Consider the following 20,116-nt stretch of genomic DNA (forward strand, 5'->3'; position numbering starts at 1 on the left):
AAATACATGAAAACTAGCCGGGCGAGGTGGCGGGTGCCTGTAGTCCCAGCTACTCGGGGAGGCTGAGGCAGGAGAATGGCGTGAACCCAGGAGGCGGAGCTTGCAATGAGCTGAGATCACGCCACTGCACTCCAGCCTGGGCGACAGAGCGAGACTCCGTCTCAAAAAAAAAAAAAAGATCAGACTACTATACTGGTTCAGCACCTATTCTATAAAAGATCATGCTACATATAATGGGGTACTGTGCAAAAGTAACAACCCTCAGAGAGCTTAAAAATCTAATAGGTAAGATAAACATGCATTTTCAAGGATATAACATTTTACAAAAGAAAGAAAAGACAGGTGAACATGCGTGAAATAATAAACTTAAAACCAAAATTCTGGCTCCTAATAAGTTAGCAAGGAGAAATTTTGGTTGAGAATGTCCCTGTATGAGAGGCACAAAATTCTGCCCTTCCCTTTAAGGTGGCTGTCCAATTCTCTTTTTTTTTTTTTTTTTGAGACAGAGTCTCACTCTGTCACCCAGGCTGGAGTGCTGTGGCCGGATCTCAGCTCACTGCAAGCTCCGCCTCCCGGGTTCACGCCATTCTCCTGCCTCAGCCTCCCAGGTAGCTGGGACTACAGGTGCCGCCACCTCGCCCGGCTAGTTTTTTTTTTTGTATTTTTTAGTAGAGACGGGGTTTCACCGTGTTAGCCAGGATGGTCTCGATCTCCTGACCTTGTGATCCGCCCGTCTCGGCCTCCCAAAGTGCTGGGATTACAGGCTTGAGCCACCGCGCCCGGCCTTCCAATTCTCTTAATCGAGTTGACTTGCTTACATGAATCAATCTGGCAAACGCCAGAGAGTGCCACTCAGAAAACCCAGACCACTAAGAATGAGTAACCATGGAAACCGAGAGGTGAACTCATATTTCTTTTGTTTTGCATTTTCCTGCATTTTCTGCATTTGTGAGATACAAGAATGTATTAGTTTGAAAATTAGGGGCCAGGCATGGTGGCTCACGCCTGTAATCCCAACACTTTGGGAGGCCAAGGTGGGCGGGTCACCTGAGGTCAGGAGTTCAAGACCAGCCTGACCAAACCGGAGAAACCCCATCTCTACTTAAAATATAAAATTAGCCAGGCGTGGTGGCACATGCCTGTAATCCCAGCTACTCGGGAGGCTGAGGTAGGAGATTCACTTGAACACAGGAGGTAGAGATTGTGGTAAGCAGAGACCAAGCCATTGCACTCTAGCCTGGGCAACAAGAGCTAAACTCTGTCTCAAAAAAAAAAAGAAAAAAATTTAGGGTAAAAGAATGCTATAAATAAATACATTACCATTCCAAGCCTTGGGAAGAGGTTGGTTCCTTTCCAGAGAAATCTTCCAAGAGCAGCAAATCTGAGTGGAAAGGCCTTCTAAATGGCTCAAGACTGTTCTAGGGCCTCTCGTCTATTCTCCCACGCAGAGGAGAGAGATGCACTCTGCAACAGAGTGCCCACATGCTAAAGAACTGCACTTTCAAAGGTGTAGATTCTCTTCACCAGTTGCTTTCATGCCTTCAACCTGTACTGCTTAATACAGAAACAGGTGGTACCAGGAATGTGGGCAGCTTCCTAAGTACAGCCCTAAAGTTCCTCTTAGGCAACCCAGGGATCCAGGGCCCTGACTAATCACAAGCTACAATGCTAAATCAGTTGCTATTCCTTTCACCAGCAATCTGGACATTCATAGGTCTACCTATGAAAAACTCTGAAAACCTGGTATCCTCCTCAAAGGAGACTGTGGCCTTGCTCCAGCTCTAGAGAGTTGTTAGACTCTCTGTTAGACTCTCTGTTAGACAAGGCTGTTAGATTTGCCTGAGGCCCCAACAATGAGCACAGAAATAGTGCAAATAACATTCCTGGGCACGCAGGGTTCCTGCCACCCTAAGATCTCAAAGGGAGATCTTTTGTTTCCTTTTGTCTTCAGTATATCTCGGGCAAAAACAACAGGGATCACCAAATTTGAGTGGAAGGCTCACTAAGCAAATCAGTGGTGACTCTGGTATAAAATTCCAGTACTAGACTTTGGCACAAAGATTTTTCTCTCCTACTCTTCCTCCCAAGGTGTTACCTAATGTACATCGTCCTTTCCAGGTTCTAAGAGTGAGGTTAATGTGAGTAAAATATCACCCTACTAGGCAATTCCTTGTAAGATCAAGAAGTGTGTTAGATAAGCAAATAAGTCTTTTTTTTTTATTTTATTCACGTGGTATAGGAGGCCACTTCTTAGCTTGACATGTTTTAGGCCAAAGTTCCCTAGATTATTCCTGATGTCCACAGACTGCCACAGCCACTACTCATTCTTACTCAGGGGCCTTTGAGGCTACTCTTTTCATATGAAAGGGAGACAACTGTCACTGCTGCAGCAGGAACTAAAGAGGAGACTTAGCTTCTCAAGACTGATAAAGAATTTAGCAAACAATGAGCAGATAATTTTGCAATGAGGTCATAAATTAATAGGAGTAATAAGGTCAGTCTATTAAACTCATTAGTTTCATTAAGAATTTGCCAAAGCTGGACAGCATTCCCATTTACCTCCCGGGGAACTCCCCTCCTAAAACCTACCAGAGAGCCCAAAACAGAATTTAGAGTTTTAAGAGTTCTTCTCCACCTGATAGAAATCACTATTGAGTCATTACAAGGAAGAAAGATTCAACTTTACAGAGGGAACAGAGGTCTCCTGTCTGTTGGCAAAATGTTTCACATGGCAATACAGCAATGGGACAAACATCCAAAATTAAAAATGGCAGTGACAAGCTGGGCACAGTGGTATGTGCCTGTAGTCCCAGCTACTTGGGAGGCTGAGGTAGGAAGACCACCTGAGCTCAAGAGTTCATGGCCAGTGTGGGCAACATAGTGAAACCCTGTCTCTATAAACAGAAAAAGAATACATATACTATGTTTAAAAAATGACAGTGACAACAAAGAGGGGCAGCTCCAACCACTAATGGCCAAGGTGAGCAGCACACAGATACAGAAAAATAAATTATGAATTTTAATAAACATCACATGCTGCTTAACAACTGTTGTGAAATAAACTCATTCCTGCTTAAAGACTCAATTTCTCCTTCATGCCAGACAAATGGTAACTTGTTAAAGCAATTTAAACAGATACCGATAAAGGAAGCTTTTGATTAAGGTCATGAATCTGGGCTGACAGGAAAGCGATGGTGTTTCAGGGCAAATAGCCTATTTAGGAAAGAATTAAACCTCATGGAGAGGAAGGCGCCTTTAATGTAATACTGGTGAAGGAGCCCAGCAACTTCCAAAGCAACTGACTGCAGCAGGGCCAGCAGCCCACACCAGATGCACAGCTAAGGAGAGAAGGAATTTTCTTAGGGTCTAGACGATAGTTTCCCTGTGAAAAACCACCAAAAAGAACAAAATGACCTCATCTGCCTCTCCTTCCTTCAAAAAGTTATTTGACAGCAAATTTGCAAGAATGTATTTACACTTGAAAATGCCTTCAAACTCCTTTGAAAATACTCAAAAGATCACATGATGCAACAGTGGCCCTGACAACAACATCCCTTTTCCTCTTTACTCTGGCCAGATGTCAGTCTTTGACCTGGCAATGTAGCTGCCATGTGAATAATGTAAAATAACACACTGATTAAACTAAATAGAACTAATAATGAGTCATCACACTGATTTAGCAGACACAGACAGAAATAGTAACTACCATTTTGTTTTTCCAATTGTCCTCCCTAAAGAGTATTTTTCAATCATCTACTTGAACATTATGTTCAGGTAGAAGTGGCTGCAGTAAATGGAAACACTCCTGCTTTAATAGAATGATTTGAATATGAAAGCTGCATATACATTTCAGGGGATATGTAGACAGCAAATCACCAGGGTATACTGTCCAGGGGACACCTAAGAGAATTTGATACAGAACACAGACGATATAAATGCTAAGTACTTAATGAAATGATCTTCTGCAGACTGTAGGAGACTGGCAAAATGAAAACTGTGAGGCAAGTTAAGCTTCTTGGAAAAGATAGTATTGTTGCCTTTTATCAGTTCTATTCAGTAACTATTTACTGAGCTTTTGCTCCAGGCTAGGCATGGTGGGAAAAAAGGCACAGGGAGCAGTTCTGCTGATAAAGATACTGCCCTCAGTTTCTGTGTCAACACAGAGCTGCCCCTTCCTAAAATAAATTAACCTAGGGAAATCTATAAATATTGGTTTGCCTCTGCCTCCCATCTTATTTTCTGCAAATGAAAGGACCAAGTGGCACATACAAGGAACTGGACACCCCTGGATTTCCGTTTTTTTTTCTTTTTGAAACAGGATCAGGCCGGGCGTGGTGGCTCAAGCCTGTAATCCTAGCACTTTGGGAGGCCAAGACGGGCGGATCACAAGGTCAGGAGATCGAAACCATCCTGGCTAACACGGTGAAACCCCGTCTCTACAAAAAAATACAAAAAAACTAGCCGGGCGAGGTGGCGGGCGCCTGTAGTCCCAGCTACTTGGGAGGCTGAGGCAGGAGAATGGTGTAAATCCGGGAGGCGGAGCTTGCAGTGAGCTGAGATCCGGCCACTGCACTCCAGCCTGGACAACAGAGCGAGACTCCGTCTCAAAAAAAAAAAAAAAAAGAAACAGGATCTTGCTCTGATGCCCAGGCTGGAGTGTAGTGGCACAATCTTGGCTCAGTGCAACCTCCACCTCTTGGGTTCAAGTGATCCCTTCCACCTCAGCCTCCCGAGTAGCTGGCTCTACAGGCGCATGCCACCATGCCCAGCTAATATCTGCATTTTTTGTAGAGATGGGTTTTCACCATGTTCCCCAAGCTGGTCTCAAACTCCTGGGTCAAACAATCCACCCACCTCGACCCCTGCAAGTATTAGAATTACAGGCATGAGCCATCATGCCCAGCCTGGATTTCCATTCTACACACACAACAGCAATAGTCAATCCTGACTGAGTCATACAGTACCACTTCCAGAGAAGGAGGAAGAGTAATCTCAATTCAGTCACAAAAGTTTGAAATTTAAATCAGAATGGTTTCCTTGAAGGATCCTTACCCTTATACACTTACCTTCTTTTACCTGGGAGTTGTCCTTTCCTTACTTCAAAGAGATGTTATTTGAGAGCAAATGTCCCCCAAGATCCACTTAGAACGAGGTATCACTTGTTCCCCAGACATGCCCTCTCTTTTTCCCTTACAGGCCATTTCTCCCAATACCCCTATCCAAGGAGATTCTATCTTCACCAAGTTGCTCACATTCCAGGTGAGAGGTAAAATTCCCTTTCCTCAAGAATCTCCAGAACCATCGCATCCAATAAGTTCTTGCCTTCCTACTCAGGAACTTCAATTCCTACCTACCCTGGAATCTACTGTGATTTTAAAGCTACTGTGATTTTAAATTGGACAGAGGTGTCCAATCTTTTGGCTTCCCGGGGCCACACTGGAAGAAGAATTGTCTTGGGCCACACATAAAATACACTAACAGCAGCTGATGAGCTTAAAAATAAATAAATAAATAAAATCCCCCAAAAATATCATAATGTTTTAAGAAAGTTTACAAATTTGTGTTGGGTCCCATTCAAAGCCATTCGGGGCCACATCAGCCCACGGGTCGCAGGTTGGACAAGCTTGCTTTAAAGGTGTGAATACCTCCAGACATAAAGTTGCAAGTGAGTCTCTTGTCCAGCCTGGACTACAGCCACACCAGTGCTCCATTCACTGTACCACCTGTCAAGCTTCTTCTCTCTGGACCAGCTTCTCAGTAGCAGCTGATGAGTAACTGCCCTTCAATAAGCTTATCACTTGTGAATAAACTGTATTTCCTACTACCTTCGAAGGGTGCTTCACACCCTTTCAGTCACCAATCTGTTATGAAATTTCATTCCAGTTTCCCAGTGATCAAACAGAGGATCCAATATGCAAGCCTGCTGGTGTGCTGGGTTGAATATGGTATCCTCCCCAAAGCCTGTAAATGTGACCTAATTTAGAAATAGGATTTTTCCAGATTACATCAAATGTAATATTAGATTACAGTGGGCCCTATCCAATGACTGATGTCCTTATAAGAAGAGGGAAATTTGGATACAGACACACACAGAGGAAAGATAGAGGCAGAGATTGGAGTTATGCTACCACAAGCCAAGGAACACCAAGGAATGCCAGCAGCCAGCAGAAGCTAGAAGTGGTAAGGAAGGTCTTCCCAAGAGCCTCTGAGGGAACATGGCCCCACCAATACTTTGATTTTGGACTATTAGCCTCCAGAACTGTGAGAGAATAAATGTCTGTTGTTTTAGGTCACCCAGTTTGTAGTAATTTGTTACAGCAACCCTAGGAAACTAATACAGCTGGCAAGTCAAGGTAAATGCAAATTTACCTTGAGGTATTTGAGGCAAGCTCCCAGAAATTTTACCATTTTTCAGAAAACATCTATGGAAACTGTGAAGAACCCTAAAAGGCAGGCAAAGCAAAATGCTAGTTTCAACCAGATTAGTGAAATCCTTCGACGCTTAATGCAAACAGTGAACACAACAATGCTCCAGTACAGTTGGATGTTTCTGACCACGACTGCTGAAGGAATTGAGAAAACAGTATGCATGCAAAAAAGTGAAAATTAGCTCGATGGCTGCAGCAAGAGGCCCTCCCTTACAAAAGAGCCCCAGGATCATTAACAGCTATTCAGGGCACAGAGCACTCAATGCTCACCACTACTTCTAACTGGTTTAAGGCAGCAAGAGTGCCACCTACTGAAGGACAACCAACAGAAAGCAACTTCTAGAAAAATTACCATTTTTTATTTAAAACAAGTTTCCCCACTCTTAGTAGGAGAATGGCGGAAAGGAAAAGAGTCTATAGCCAACATCTCTCTGTAGAGTATTCTTAATTTTCCTCAAGGGACCAAGGGGCAGAGGACTATAGTCTGCTCCAACCAGACACTGTGTGTTCAAATAACCAGATGGCCAGTGGCCTCAGACCACACAAGCACACGTACCTTTTGCTCCATGACTGACAGAGGAGGGAGGTTCATCGTCGGAAGTGGAGCTGAGGCTCAGGGCAAGCTCTGCAACTCTTTTTTTCTGTTTCTTGATGGGGGCAGTGCATTCTGGGTCCGTTCTCCTCTTCATCATTAACTGTAACCATAAATCCAGAGAGTCAGCTGCCCTTGGGTCAGAGCCACTGGGATCAGAGCAGGGATTCCAAAGTGTAAATCATCAATGGGATGAGATTTGGCAACTCTACACATCTTCCAGTGCCAGCACTTGAATAGCCTCTTCCTCAGAATGAGGTCTAGGAAGGATGCTGGCCAGGTGCTGGTTTTCAATAATAGCTGTTTTACTGGAAAATGTGGTGCTCACAGACTGAGACAGCTCTGGGCCACTGGTGTCACATAACAGAAAGTCATGGATCAACTCCACAAGCCACTGGGGGAAAAGGCTTGGTACTTGTAGTTATTCTATACTTTTGATGCAATATTGGCCATGCATGACAATGTACACTGAAAATGAACTATAAAACCTAATAAATATTAACCAATATTTCCAAGGTGAAGGGACCATCCCAGAATGACTGTTTCATCAGCATTATTTTACCAGAACAATTAAGAAATTACATATCATAAAAATACTCGTTTTGGTTTACTTCATAACATTTGAAAACATGAAAGAATTGGGAAAGTTTTTAAGCAGAGTAAGGAATAGAAGCAGTAAATGGCTTAAGACTGAGGAAACACAAGAGTGGGAAAGTTATTGGGACTGGAGGTAGTTATCCCATAGAACTGAGTTACAAAAACAACAATTTTAAGGACAGAAATCCACCTCCACAAAAAACGATGGAAATCGGTTGGGAGTGGTGGCTCACCCCTATAATCCCAGCACTCTGGGAGAAAGGGGTGGGCCGATCACCTGAGGTAAGGAGTTCAAGACTAGCCTGGCCAACATGGTGACCCATCTCTACCAAAAAAACACAAAAATTAGCCAGGTGGTGGCACATGCCTGTAGTCCCAGCTACTCAGGAGAACGGCTTGAATGGCTGAGGCGGAGGTTGCAGCAAGCCGAGATCATGCCACTGTACTCCGGCCTGGGCGACAGAGCAAGACTCTGTCTCAAAAAAAAAAAAAAAGAAAGAAAGGAAACAGGCACCATGCCACCATCAATCATCCATCCTCATGGTTAGGTACATGAGAGATAAGCACGAGAAAAAAGAGATGGAATGAAGTGATTATGAAACCCTGAAATCTTAAGGAATGATCAAGTTAAAGAGCAAGCAAGAGTAGTGAATACAGTGTGGCTTACACACAACTGACTGGCTGTAGAGAACTCAGAAAAGAGGACTCAATACAGGGTGGGCAACCAGCTGGGAAACAATCCATCGGGAAGGCGAGGTGCAGCAAGAAACTACTGAAACCCAAAAATGTCACTGTTCCCCCCAACCTCATAAAACCCTGGATTACATGTTTCAGTTCTCTCCAACTCAAGGAAGAGCCAATTAATCCAATGCACAATCGCCACCTTCCTGAGAAAGCAGTCTCTTACTAGACACAGGCAGGGGGTGTCCCAGGGAAGAACCGGAGACACTGAGCGAACAGAAAGTGAGACCAAGCTAAGCCACATTTCACTTTAAGCCGGTAGTCTTAAATACCCGCAAAAGACCCCCAGGGTGAGCTAAAGGAAGGCTCATCACAGAACTTGCTTCTATCCATTGCAAGCACCAAAAGCTTTTAATTCTTAAGTAACTGGGGGGAGACTGGAAGTACAGCAAAATCAAAGCGGATTGTGTTGCATAGCTCCTCCTCAAACCACATCACCTTAGATTTGGGCCTTCCAAATCATCTCATCAAACCCTATCATCTTCCACTGGAAAAGACTGCAGCCGCAGAGGGGAAGGCCACACAGCTAACCAGTGCCAAGCTCAAGTGACCCACACAAGCCAGAAGAATGCTCTGGCAGGGAACTTCTAAGCGGAAGGCAAGTGGCCTGGTTCTACCTGCTGCTTCCGCACAGAAGGGGTTCAAATCCCCTCTGCAGTCTTCTCTCCCTGGGCCTCGGTTTGGCACTGCCACCCCTAATCACAGAGAAAAGAGATAAGCTCCCATGTCCCCCGGCCAGTCCCTTCATTTGAAGATAACGTGAGCGTGTGAATGTGTGCGCAGAGACGTGTGTCAGCGGCAGCTCGGGCTCCAGGGAGCCGGCGTTGGGGGTGGGAGGAGGAGGGAAGACATAAGGGGCCAGAAGGCGAGGAGAGTCACGACCGCGGGTGGGGGGCCTAGGCAGCGGTGGAGGGGAGAAGGATGCTGAGCCCGCGCGCCCGCCCGCTCGCTCCCCGCCCGCCGCGCGTCGGCACTCACGCTGAGGGGAAAGAGCGAGCTGCCGGGGAGCGGAGGGGGGTGGTCAGGCCGACACTGTCGCCGCCGCTGCCAGAGCCGCCGCCTCCTCCCTCAGTTTCGTTTCCCTACAAGCCAGCCCAGGTCCGCCAGCCGCGCCGTCGCGCTCGGGTCCAGTACTGCGGGCAGCGCAGCCTGATGACGTCACGGACAGCGCCGCGCCCCGCTCCTCCCCCAGCCGGGTCCTGGCCTCGGGAAAGGCAGCTGGGGTTCTGGCCTGCTCCACCCTTTAGCCTGGGAAGTCCAGGGGCGCCTGCGCGGAAAAGTCGCCGGGAAAAGGCTGCAAAAGCAAAAGTCAGTGAGTAGCACCTCCTCCGGCTCTGAGGGAGAGAAACCAATACAAAAATTGTAGGTGCTAGGTGCCCTCACACGACCTCGTCTTACTTAATCTTATCATTACCTTCATTTTACAGACTAAGAACAAGTTCCGAGAGGCAGATGGTAACCTGGTTGAGGGCAAGAACCCAGTGTTCTTATTCCCTGCTGTATCCCCAACATCCAGCCTATGGGACATCTCAACAGATTTTGAACGAAGGACGAGAGGAAAGAAGGAATGCCGCCCATAGCATCTTACCATATGGACACAGATGGCTCTCCACCCGAAACCTCTCTTCTGATTTTCAGGCCATTATGGCCAAACGTCTGTTGGACATCCTCACTCAGTCACCTCAAACCCCATGAATTCAAATTTCACCTTATGTTCTCCCATCAGCTCACTTTTTTCCTGGTGAAGGGCGCTGCCATCCATCCTGTTGATCCAGCTAGAAATCTGAGGAGTCTCCCTCTTCTTCATACGCCAAAGCTGCTCATACACTTAATTGAGTTTATCTCCTAATTGTCTTTCAAATCCATCCATTCACCCCCATCCCCATTGCCACAATTCATGCACTCACCCCGACTCAGCAGAATTTCTCCAGTAATCTCCAAACCCCTGTGACTGTCTCCAGTTGTGATCCCTCTAATGCGTTCTTCACAAAACCAAAGTGATTTTTTAAATTTTCAACATCTATGAAAAGAAGGGAATTTAAAATTAATTAAACCTGATCCTGTCACAACCCATCAATGATTAAAATCCATCAATGATGTCCTATTGCTCTTAGAATAAAGCTAATGTCTTTAAAATGGCCTCCGAGACCCTCCAGCATGACGTCAACCTTCTTCAGATATACCTTGTACTGCTATCCCTTAGTTCTCCCCATGCTGACTCCTGAATTTATCAAACATGCCATGTCTCGGCCAGGCGCAGTGGCTCGCGCCTGTAATCCCAGCACGCTGGGAGGCTGAGGCGGACGAATCACCTGAGGTCAGGAGTTCGAGAACCAGCCTGGCCAACATGATGAAACCCCGTCTCTACTGAAGATACAAAAAAAGTAACTGGGCGTGGTAGTGCGCACCTATAGTCTCAGTTACTCAGTAGGCTGAGTCAGGAGACTCGCTTGAACCTGGGAAGCGGAGGTTGCAGTGAGCAGAGATTGCACTACTGCACTCCAGCCTGGGCGACAGGGCGAGACTCCATCTCAAAAACAAAACAGAACAAAACAAAACATGCCATGTCTCTTAAGAGTTCAGCCCCCTGCCTGGATCATGCTTCTCCTCTTTGCTGGGCTAATGTCCATTTATCCCTCAGGACTCACTTTAGTGTCCTTATCTCGAAATATTTCCTGAAGTCTAGGTTGGGAGCCCCACCTGTGAGCTCCTAAAGCATTCTGTCCCTCCACTATCAAAGCACTTACCACAGTGTCGTGTAATGGCCTGCGGACTCATCGGCCTCCCCGACGCAGCTGTAAACTCTGTGCAGGAAAGATTGTCTGTCTGTATTAAATTCACAAGATTTAACAGAGGCTGGTGGTCAGTGCTCAATAGATATTTACTGAATCTGTGGAAGTGTGGAATATGAATGAAGGTTGAGTGATATGTTCAAGGTTACAGAGCTAGGAAGTAGCAAACAGGTATTTACCTAGTTCTCTATGTTACCTAGTTCTCTATGTTCTAAAGCTTAGTGTCCTTCCTTCCACCTCACTAAGGCTTCTTAACATGCTCTGTGACATGAACACTTTTGGTAATCTTGTGGAACTTACGGACCTGTTCTCAGAATAATTTGAAGGGTATAAAATAAGGTATAGGAAATGAGTTATATTGAAAAAGTTAACATATTTAGCAAATTTAATGATTTAATTTTTATGTAAAGCATTAAATAATGAGCATGCATTCAAAATATAGTCAAGTTAAAGTTAAATTTTATTTTTTAATATATATGAGTATACCAAATGAATAGTGCTGGAAAAACCAGATAAATATATAGAGAAACGTGAACTTTGATTCTTCTTTTTTTTTTTGAGATGGCGTCTTGCTCTGTTGCCCAGGCTGGAGTGCAGTGGTGCAATCTCAGCTCACTGCAATCTCTGCCTCCCGGGTTCACGCCATTCTCTTGCCTCAGCCTCTGGAGTAGCTGGGACTACAGGCGCCTGCCACCACGCCCAGCTAATTTTTTGTATTTTTAGTAGAGACGGGGTTTCACCGTGTTAGCCAAGATGGTCACAATCTCCTGACCTTGTGATCCGCCTGCCTCAGCCTCCCAAAGTGCTGGGATTACAGGCGTGAGCCACCGCTCCAGGCCCACTTTGATTCTTACTTTATGCCAAATGCAAATTAAGTTAAGATAGATCATAGACCTAAACATAAAATCTAAAATGATAGAGCATAAAATGATAAACATAAAATCTAAACATAAAATGATAAACAAAAATCTAAAATGATAAAACTTATAACAGAAAACATAGGAAAATATTTTTGCAGACTTCGGGTAGACCCAGGGAACATTAATCAGAAAGAAGAATAATGATAAAATGGAGTTCATCAAAATAAAAGGCTTCTACTCAACAAAAGACACCATTAAGACATTGAATAATCAAACCACAGAATGAGAGGAAAACATTCACAATACATAAATCTGACAAATGACTTATCTGTAATATATATATATGCACATATATATATGTGCATATGTATATATATAAAATACCCAAGAATAAAAAGAAAAACAGAAATTTTCAATTCCTGTCAAAATGGAAACAGCACATTTCATTCTGTTGCTCCCACTGAATGTAATTTAAAACCTTAGAATGCATGGAACAACTATCTGAGGATTCTGAAAAGTAAATGGTAAAGCATAAAGTAAATGGCTGGAATATGGAGAAAGGAAACCAGAAGTCAAAGAACTGTCAAATCAAGAGCGAGTTTCTCAATTTTTCTCCCCTTCGTTTTCTCCCAGCTTGTACTAAAAGGCAACCTAAAATGCACATATTTTACACAACAATGTGAATATAGTTAACACCGCTGAACTGTACACTGTTAAATCACATTTGGCTTAAATGTGCCTCCATACATAATGTAATCTAACAGTATGTAAACAAACTGTAACCTAACTTGAGAGTTTTTTTTTTTTTTTTTTTTTTTTTTTGAGGCGGGGTTTGGATCTGTGGTCCAGGCCGGAATGCAGTGGCACAATCTCAGCTCACTGCAACCTCCACCTCCCGGGTTCAAGTGACTCTCCTGCCTCAGCCTCCTGAGTAGCTGGGACTACAGGCACATGCCACCACGCCCAGCTAATTTATGTATTTTTAGTAGAGATGGGGGTTTCACCATATTGACCAGGCTGGTCTCGAACTCCTGACCTCGTGATCTGCCCGCCTTGGCCTCCCCAGAGTATATTCTTGTAACAAGTAGCTGAGTCTGGGCTAATCATAGCAGGTAAACTTTCAGTCAGTCATGGGGATGCAAACTGCCAAAATATATCCAAATAAGGCAAATGCCAAACTGTAACAATCAGGTTATTTTTGTATGTCACTTCCTTTTTCTGTCTACGAGTACTGTGTGCCTCCATTGGTAGGTAAAGCTCTCTGAACTTTTACTGCTTTGGGATGCTTCTCAATTCATGAATTATTTCTTTTCTCAAATAATCTCTGCTAAACTCTATTTATGTAAAGTTTTTCTTTCAACAACACTTAAAAATGGTTAAGATGGTAAATTTTATGTTGTTTTTTTCACCATAATTTAAAGAATAGCTATTATAACCATAACCTAAAACACAGGAGTGAAGACTCTTAAAAAATGAATAGAATATAGTGAGTCTCTGCAGAAAGAACCAAATGGAAATTTTAGAATTAAAAAGTACAGTAACAAAAACAAAAATTTCACTAGATGGGTTCAATAGCAGAATGATGATGCTCGGGGTTGGGGGAGTCACTGACTTGAAGACAGATCAATGAAAAGTATCAAATGTGAAAAGCAAATTGAAAACAAAAAAGTGAATACACCCTCAGGGACCCAGGGAACAATACCAAATGATCCAATACTTATGTCATCAGAGTGCTACAAAGAAAAGGAGGTAGAAAAAAATTTGGCGCTAAAAAATATTTGAAGAAATAACGGGGCTGGGCGCAGTGACTCACGCCTATAATCCCAGCACTTTGGGAGGCCAAGGTGGGCAGATCACCTGAGTTCAAGACCAGCCTGACCAACATGGTGAAACCCCGTCTCTACTAAAAATATGAAAAATTAGCCAGGTGTGGGGGGCATGCACCTGTAATCCCAGCTACTCGGGAGGCTGAGGCAGGAGAATCACTTGAACCCAGGAGGCGGAGGTTGCAGTGAGCCGAGATCGCGCCATTGCACTCCCGATTGGGCAACAAGAGTGAAACTCTATCTCAAAAAAAAAAAAAAAGAAAGAAATAATGGTTAAACACTTCCAAACAATGGCAAAAAGCATAAATTTTCAGACTCAAAAAGCTCAGAATTTCCCAAACAATAAATGCCCAAAGAAATCCACTCCCAAATGCATCATAACCAAACTGCTGGAAACTAAAGCCAAATAAAAACAGTCAGAGAAAGTTGTCAGAATCAAAATGGAGTCACTAATGTTTAAAACTCTGACAGGCCAGGCGCAGTGGCTCACGCCTGTAATCCCAGCAATTTGGGAGGCTGGGGCAGGTGGATTACCTGAGGTTGGGAGCTCAAGACATGACTGGCCAACATGGTGATACCCCATCTCTACTAAAAATACAAAAAATTAGCCAGGTGCAGTGGTACACATCTGTAATCCCATCAGGAGGCTGAGGCAGGAGAATCACTTGAATCTGAGAGGTGGAGGTTGGAGTAAGCTGAGATCACACCACTGCACTCCAGTCTGGGTGACGGAGTGGGACTCCATCTCAAAAACAAAACAAAACAAAACAGAAAAACAAAACTCTGACAAACAGAGCCAGGGAAGCCCACGAAGGGAGGGTTCTCATGCATAAATGTCTGATTACAAGAACTATCACAAAAGACTGCAAAAATCACAATCTTCCACAAAAGTCATCACAACCTAACAACAACAACAACATACTTCTGCAAGGACATCTCCTAGCAACTGCCTGTCCAAACTTGCAGTGACACCACTCTTGTTATTAAGGATCCTTGTAGTGAAGGATCATTGTCTCAAAACATTTATGTAATCCTCCTCATTTTTCCTCAAAAATTTTTGGTCTTCCCTTACCTGTCTGAATACACACGTTATTTACTGTGGCATCTGCATTCCCGTTGCAATGCTTATTCCTGAATAAACATCAGCTTCTTTTCCAGAGAGTTTCTCTCTCTCTCTCTCTGTTATTTAAGTTGACAAAACTATGTATCCCACTTAGGGGAAAAACAATTAGAATGACTATGGATCTTACATCAGAAAGCATGGAGGCCAAAAAAGTAGTGACACAAAAAATTTCAAGTCCAGAAAGAAAAGAACAGTCAACCTGGAATTCTATATCCAGTAGAAATATCCTTCAAGAATGAAAGCAAACTAAAGTGATTCTCAGAGGAAGAAAAACTAAGAGAATTCATCACCAGCCACACGTCGTAAAATAAAGCCTAAAGGAAGTTATTCAGGCTGAAAAGAAATGATAACAGAGTAAAACTAGAAATGTCAGGAATGAAGGAAAAGCAATAAAAATGATAAATAGCTAGGTAGATATATAATAGGCTATTTTTCTCCTTTTAAGTTCTCACAAATATACCTGATGATTAAAAGCAAAACATGGCTGGGCACAGTGGCTCACACCTGTAATCCCAGCACTTTGGGGGGCCCGAGGTGGGCAGATCACAAGGTCAGGAGATCGAGACCATCCTGGTTAACATGGTGAAACCCCATCTCTACTAAAAATACAAAAAATTAGCTGGGCGTGGTGGCGAGCACCTGTAGTCTCAACTACTTGGGAGGCTGAGGCAGGAGAATGGAGAATGGGGTGAACCCAGAAGGCGAAGCTCGCAGTAAGCTGAGATCGTGCCCCTGCACTCCATCCAGCCTGGGCGACAGAGCAAGACTCCGTCTCAAAATAAAAAGAAAGCAAAACATATAACATTGTCTGATAAAGTTGCCAGTGTGTATAAATGTAACAGGTATGATAACTACCACATAAATGGGGGAGGGTGAAGGGATCTATAAAGCAGTAAGGTTTCTACATTCCACTGAAAGTGGTAAAATATTAATTCTAAATACACTGTAAAAGTTATTCTGGAGTTGCCCTTTTTGGAAAGGCAAAGTAAGGACCTCTGAAATATAATCTTCCATATAAACACAGAGAATACCAGCAAAATTGTCAAAATTGGGAGGAGAGGATTCTAGGAAGATGACAGAGTAGGAAGCACCAGGAATATGGCTTCTCACCTAGACAAAAATTGTGCTGGCGGAATCTGTCTGATGTAACTATTATGGGACTCCGGAGTCTAAAAAGGGCTTGCAACATCCAGAGGAAGGCAAGGATGGTAAATTGTGGTTAATTTTGGTTCATTTCAGCTCTTAGCACAGCAGCAGCCACTCATCCACCACCACTCAGTCATATGGCAGACAGCTGTGCACATGTTCCTGGAGCAGCTTACAAACAGCTTGTGGGAGCCAGGGTAGGCAGAGGACTTTGTCCTCTTATTATGGGGGATCCATGCCCTGATCTCTCATTGCTGCTTCTTATCACAGAGGTATAAACAAAGCAGGGAAAGCCATTGTTGTTGCAACTTCCCCTATTTGTTGCAAGCCTTTTGCCCTCTGGCTGAAGTGACTTCCCGAGATTTAAAGGGCTGGTGACTTCTATTTCCCCCTTTCATTTTTGCTTTTTCTCCTTTTGGGAGCCAGACATTAAAGACTAAGACATTAAAAAATGACTACATATGTGGAGCAAATTAGAAAGTGACTGAGCCAGCCCAGGGAAAGTTTCCAAAAAGATCTGAGGAAAATTGGCCAGGTGTGGTGGTGCGCGCTTGTAATCCCAGCTACTTGGAAGGCTGAGGTAGGAGGATTGCTTGAACCTGGGAGACAGAGGTTGCAGTGAGCCAAGACTGTGCTACTGCACTTCAGCCTGGGTAACAGAATGAGACTGCATCTCAGGGAAAAAAAAAAAAAAAGACCTGAGGAGACCTTAACTCTATACCTCAGGCTCATCCATGGCACAGAGACAACCTGCACTAATCAAAAAATAAAAATTGAAAAATAAAAACAAATACAAAAAAACAGCAAGTCCTGGGGAAGGTGAGAAACTGGCTTTCCAGAGTTACCATCTTATTAGATGCATATGTCCAATTTTCAACAAAAATTCACAAGGCATACAAAGAAAACAAAAAAGTGTGTCACATTCAAAAGAAAAAATAAATCAACAGAAAATGTCCCTGTAAAGACCTGATGGCAGATCTACTAGACAAAGACTTAAAAGTTTTAAGATGCTCAAAGAACTAAAGGAAGATGTGGAGAAAATCAAGAAAACAATGTATAAACAAATTGGAAATATCAACAAAGAAATGAAAACCCTAAAAAGAAACAAGAAAAATTTCTGGAGCTGAAAAGTACAATAATCAAAATAAAATATACTCACTAGAAGGATTCAAAGTCAGATTTGAGCAGGTAGAAGAAAGAAGTAGTGGGCTGGGCGTGGTGGCTCATGCCTGTAATCCCAGCACTTTAGGAGGCCAAGGCAGGTGGATCACCTGAGGTCAGGAGTTCGAGACCAACCTCACCAACAAGGTGAAACTCCCGTTCTACTAAAAATACAAAAAATTGGCCGGGCGCGGTGGCTCAAGCCTGTAATCCCAGCACTTTGGGAGGCCGAGACGGGTGGATCACGAGGTCAGGAGATCGAGATCATCCTGGCGAACACGGTGAAACCCCGTCTCTACTAAAAAATACAAAAAGCTAGCAGGGCGAGGTGGCGGGCACCTGTAGTCCCAGCTACTCGGGAGGCTGAGGCAGGAGAATGGCGTAAACCCGGAGGCAGAGCTTGCAGTGAGCTGAGATCCGGCCACTGCACTCCAGCCCAGGCAACAGAGCGAGACTCCGTCTCAAAAAAAAAAAAAAAAAAAAAATACAAAAAATTATCTGGGCATGGTGGCAGGTGCCTGTAGTCCCAGCTAGTTGGGAGGCTGAGACAGGAGAATTGCTTGAACCTGGGAGGCGGAGGTTGTGGTGAGCTGAGATCATGCCACACTGCACTCCAGCCTGGGCAACGGAGTGAGACTCCATCTCAAAAAAAAAAAAAGAAAGAAGCAGTGAACCTGAAGATAGGACAATGTTAATTATTGAGTCTAAGGAACAAAAATAAAAAAGACAACAAAACAAACAGAGTCTAAGGGGCCTCTGGGACACCATGGAGCAGACGAACATATGCATTGTGGAGTGTCAGGGGGGCAGAGAAAATGTTTGAAGAAATAATGACTGAAAACTTCCCAAAATTGATGAATATAAAGATTCAAATTTGATGAATATATTCAAGAAGCTTAACAAACTCCAAATAAAATAAACTCAAAGATATGCATATTGAGACACATTACAATCAAGTTTAGAAAGACAGAGAGAATCTTGAAAGCAGCAAGAAAGAAGCAACTCTTCACATACAAATGATCACCAATAAATTAACAGCAGAGTTTTCATCAAAAACTCTGGAGGCCAGAAAGCAGTGGGCCAATATATTCAAGAATATATTGCTAAAACGTGGTGGCTCACACCTGTAATCCCAGCACTTTGGGAGCCCAAGGCAGATCATGAAGTCAGGAGTTCAAGAACAGCCTGGCCAACATGGTACAACCCCATCTCCACTAAAAATACGAAAACATTAGCCAGGTGTGGTGGCACACGCCTATAATCCCAGCTACTCAGGAGGCTGAGGCACAAGAACTGCTTGAACTTGGGAGGTGGAGGTTACAGTGGGCTGAGATCACACTACTGCACTCCAGCCTGGGTGACAGAGCAAAACTTGCTAAAAGAAAAAAAAAAAAATCAAGAATTCTATATCCAGAAAAAGTGTCCCTCAAAAGTGAGGGAAAAATTTCCCAGCACTTTGGGAGGCCAAGGCGGGCAGATCGCAAAGTCAGGAGTTCAAGACCAGCCTGGCCAACATGGTGAAACCCCATCTCTACTAAAAATACAAAAATTAGCTGGGCAGTTGGTGCCTGTAATCCCAGCTACTCTGGAAGCTGAGGCAGGAGAATTGCTTGAACCTGGGAGGCAGAGGTTGCAGTGAGCTGAGATTGCACCACTGCACTCCAGCCTGGGCAACAAGAGCAAAACTCCATCTCAAAAAAAAAAAAAAAAAAAAAAAGTGAGGGAAAAATTAAGACATTCCCAGATAAACAAAAGCTGAGACAGTTTTTGTTACCACTGAATCTGCCCTTCAAGAAATGCCCAAGGAAGTCCTGCAGGGTGAAATGAAAGGACACCAGACCATAACTTGAAGCCATATGAAAAAAATAAAGATAATAATACAGGTAAATACATGGATGATTATAAAAGCTAGCATTATTGCAACAAAGGTTTGTAATCCACTTTTTATTTTTTATATGATGTGAGAGATGAATACATTAAAAAACAGTTATTAGCCTAAAACCCAATATTATTTTAACTTTGGTTTGCAACTCTATATTTTGTTTTCTGTATAATTTGGGAGACTAATGCATTTTTAAAATGTTAGTGATACAGGAAGTAAGAAAAAGGTACTTAGGCAGATAGTGAGGGTAAGGGAGTCCTCAGTAAGGTTTTCCTTTTAATTAAAAGCAGCCCCCAAATCATTTTCTTTTCAACAAAGAGCAGCCTGTAAAATCAAGCTGCAGACATAGACAACCAAGCTAGAAGCTTGCACAGGTGAATGCTGGCAGTTGTGCCAATAAAAAAAGGCTACCTGTGACTAGGCATGATCAAAATGGTGGGTCCATCTTCTCTTCTCTTTGCCAGCAATGTAAGAACAGACAGTGTACAGTAAGCAACAGACAAGATGGCACTGTCCAAGTGGAAAGTCCATTTACATAATAAGATTAGGGTGGGGCAACCAGCCTTCTCCATGTGCTATGTAAATATCACACCGGTTGAACCAATCTGTGAGCCCTATGTAAATCAGACACCGCCTCCTCTAGCGTGCCTATAAAATCTGCTGTAGTCTGCGGCAGGCCACCTTTTACTTTTGGACACCTCTCTCTCACAAAAGACAGACCTGCTCTCCTCTCTCCTTTCTTCTGCCTATTAAACTTTACACTCCTTAACCCACTCCATGAGTGTGTGACAGTGTTGTTAATCTTCTCAGCGTGAGACGACGAACTCTACCCAGGTATTTACCCCAGACTACGAGGCTGCTTCATTAGTTTATGTTTAGGGACACACAATGTATAAAGATATGTAATTTTGTGACATCTACAATGAAAAGAGGTGAATTCAGTGTGGTATGTAATGAAGCAGTTTTCG

General features: G+C 43.6%; 2 protein-coding genes across 4 annotated transcripts in view; one reads left to right on the forward strand and one right to left on the reverse strand.

The window, feature by feature from the left end:
* Positions 1 to 9,498, reverse strand: part of CMTR1 (cap methyltransferase 1) — a 49,588-nt gene extending 40,090 nt beyond the window's left edge. For both annotated transcript variants that reach the window (XR_002731727.2, XM_023212701.2), the window contains exons 1-2: positions 9,337 to 9,498; positions 6,985 to 7,123 (exon numbers count right to left, since the gene is read on the reverse strand). Coding sequence is in view for 1 of the 2 variants with exons in the window: in XM_023212701.2 (XP_023068469.1) it covers positions 6,985 to 7,120 (136 nt within the window). In the remaining variant the exon portion in view is untranslated. The remainder of the gene's footprint in view (positions 1 to 6,984; positions 7,124 to 9,336) is intronic.
* Positions 9,162 to 10,431, forward strand: LOC111543152 (atherin). 2 transcript variants are annotated; one of them, XM_031935642.1, is made up of 2 exons: positions 9,162 to 9,670; positions 9,786 to 10,431. In XM_031935642.1, exons 1-2 carry the CDS (start codon positions 9,280 to 9,282, stop codon positions 9,788 to 9,790), a joined length of 396 nt encoding a protein of 131 aa, XP_031791502.1. In that variant the 5' UTR covers positions 9,162 to 9,279; the 3' UTR covers positions 9,791 to 10,431. The 2 variants fall into 2 exon arrangements, with proteins under 2 accessions (XP_031791502.1, XP_023068789.1); XM_023213021.2 differs by having other exon boundaries at positions 9,162 to 9,666.
* Positions 10,432 to 20,116: the final 9,685 nt, after the last annotated feature.

The sequence above is a fragment of the Piliocolobus tephrosceles genome, chromosome 5, assembly GCF_002776525.5.
Source record: "Piliocolobus tephrosceles isolate RC106 chromosome 5, ASM277652v3, whole genome shotgun sequence".
Taxonomy (NCBI): domain Eukaryota; kingdom Metazoa; phylum Chordata; class Mammalia; order Primates; family Cercopithecidae; genus Piliocolobus; species Piliocolobus tephrosceles.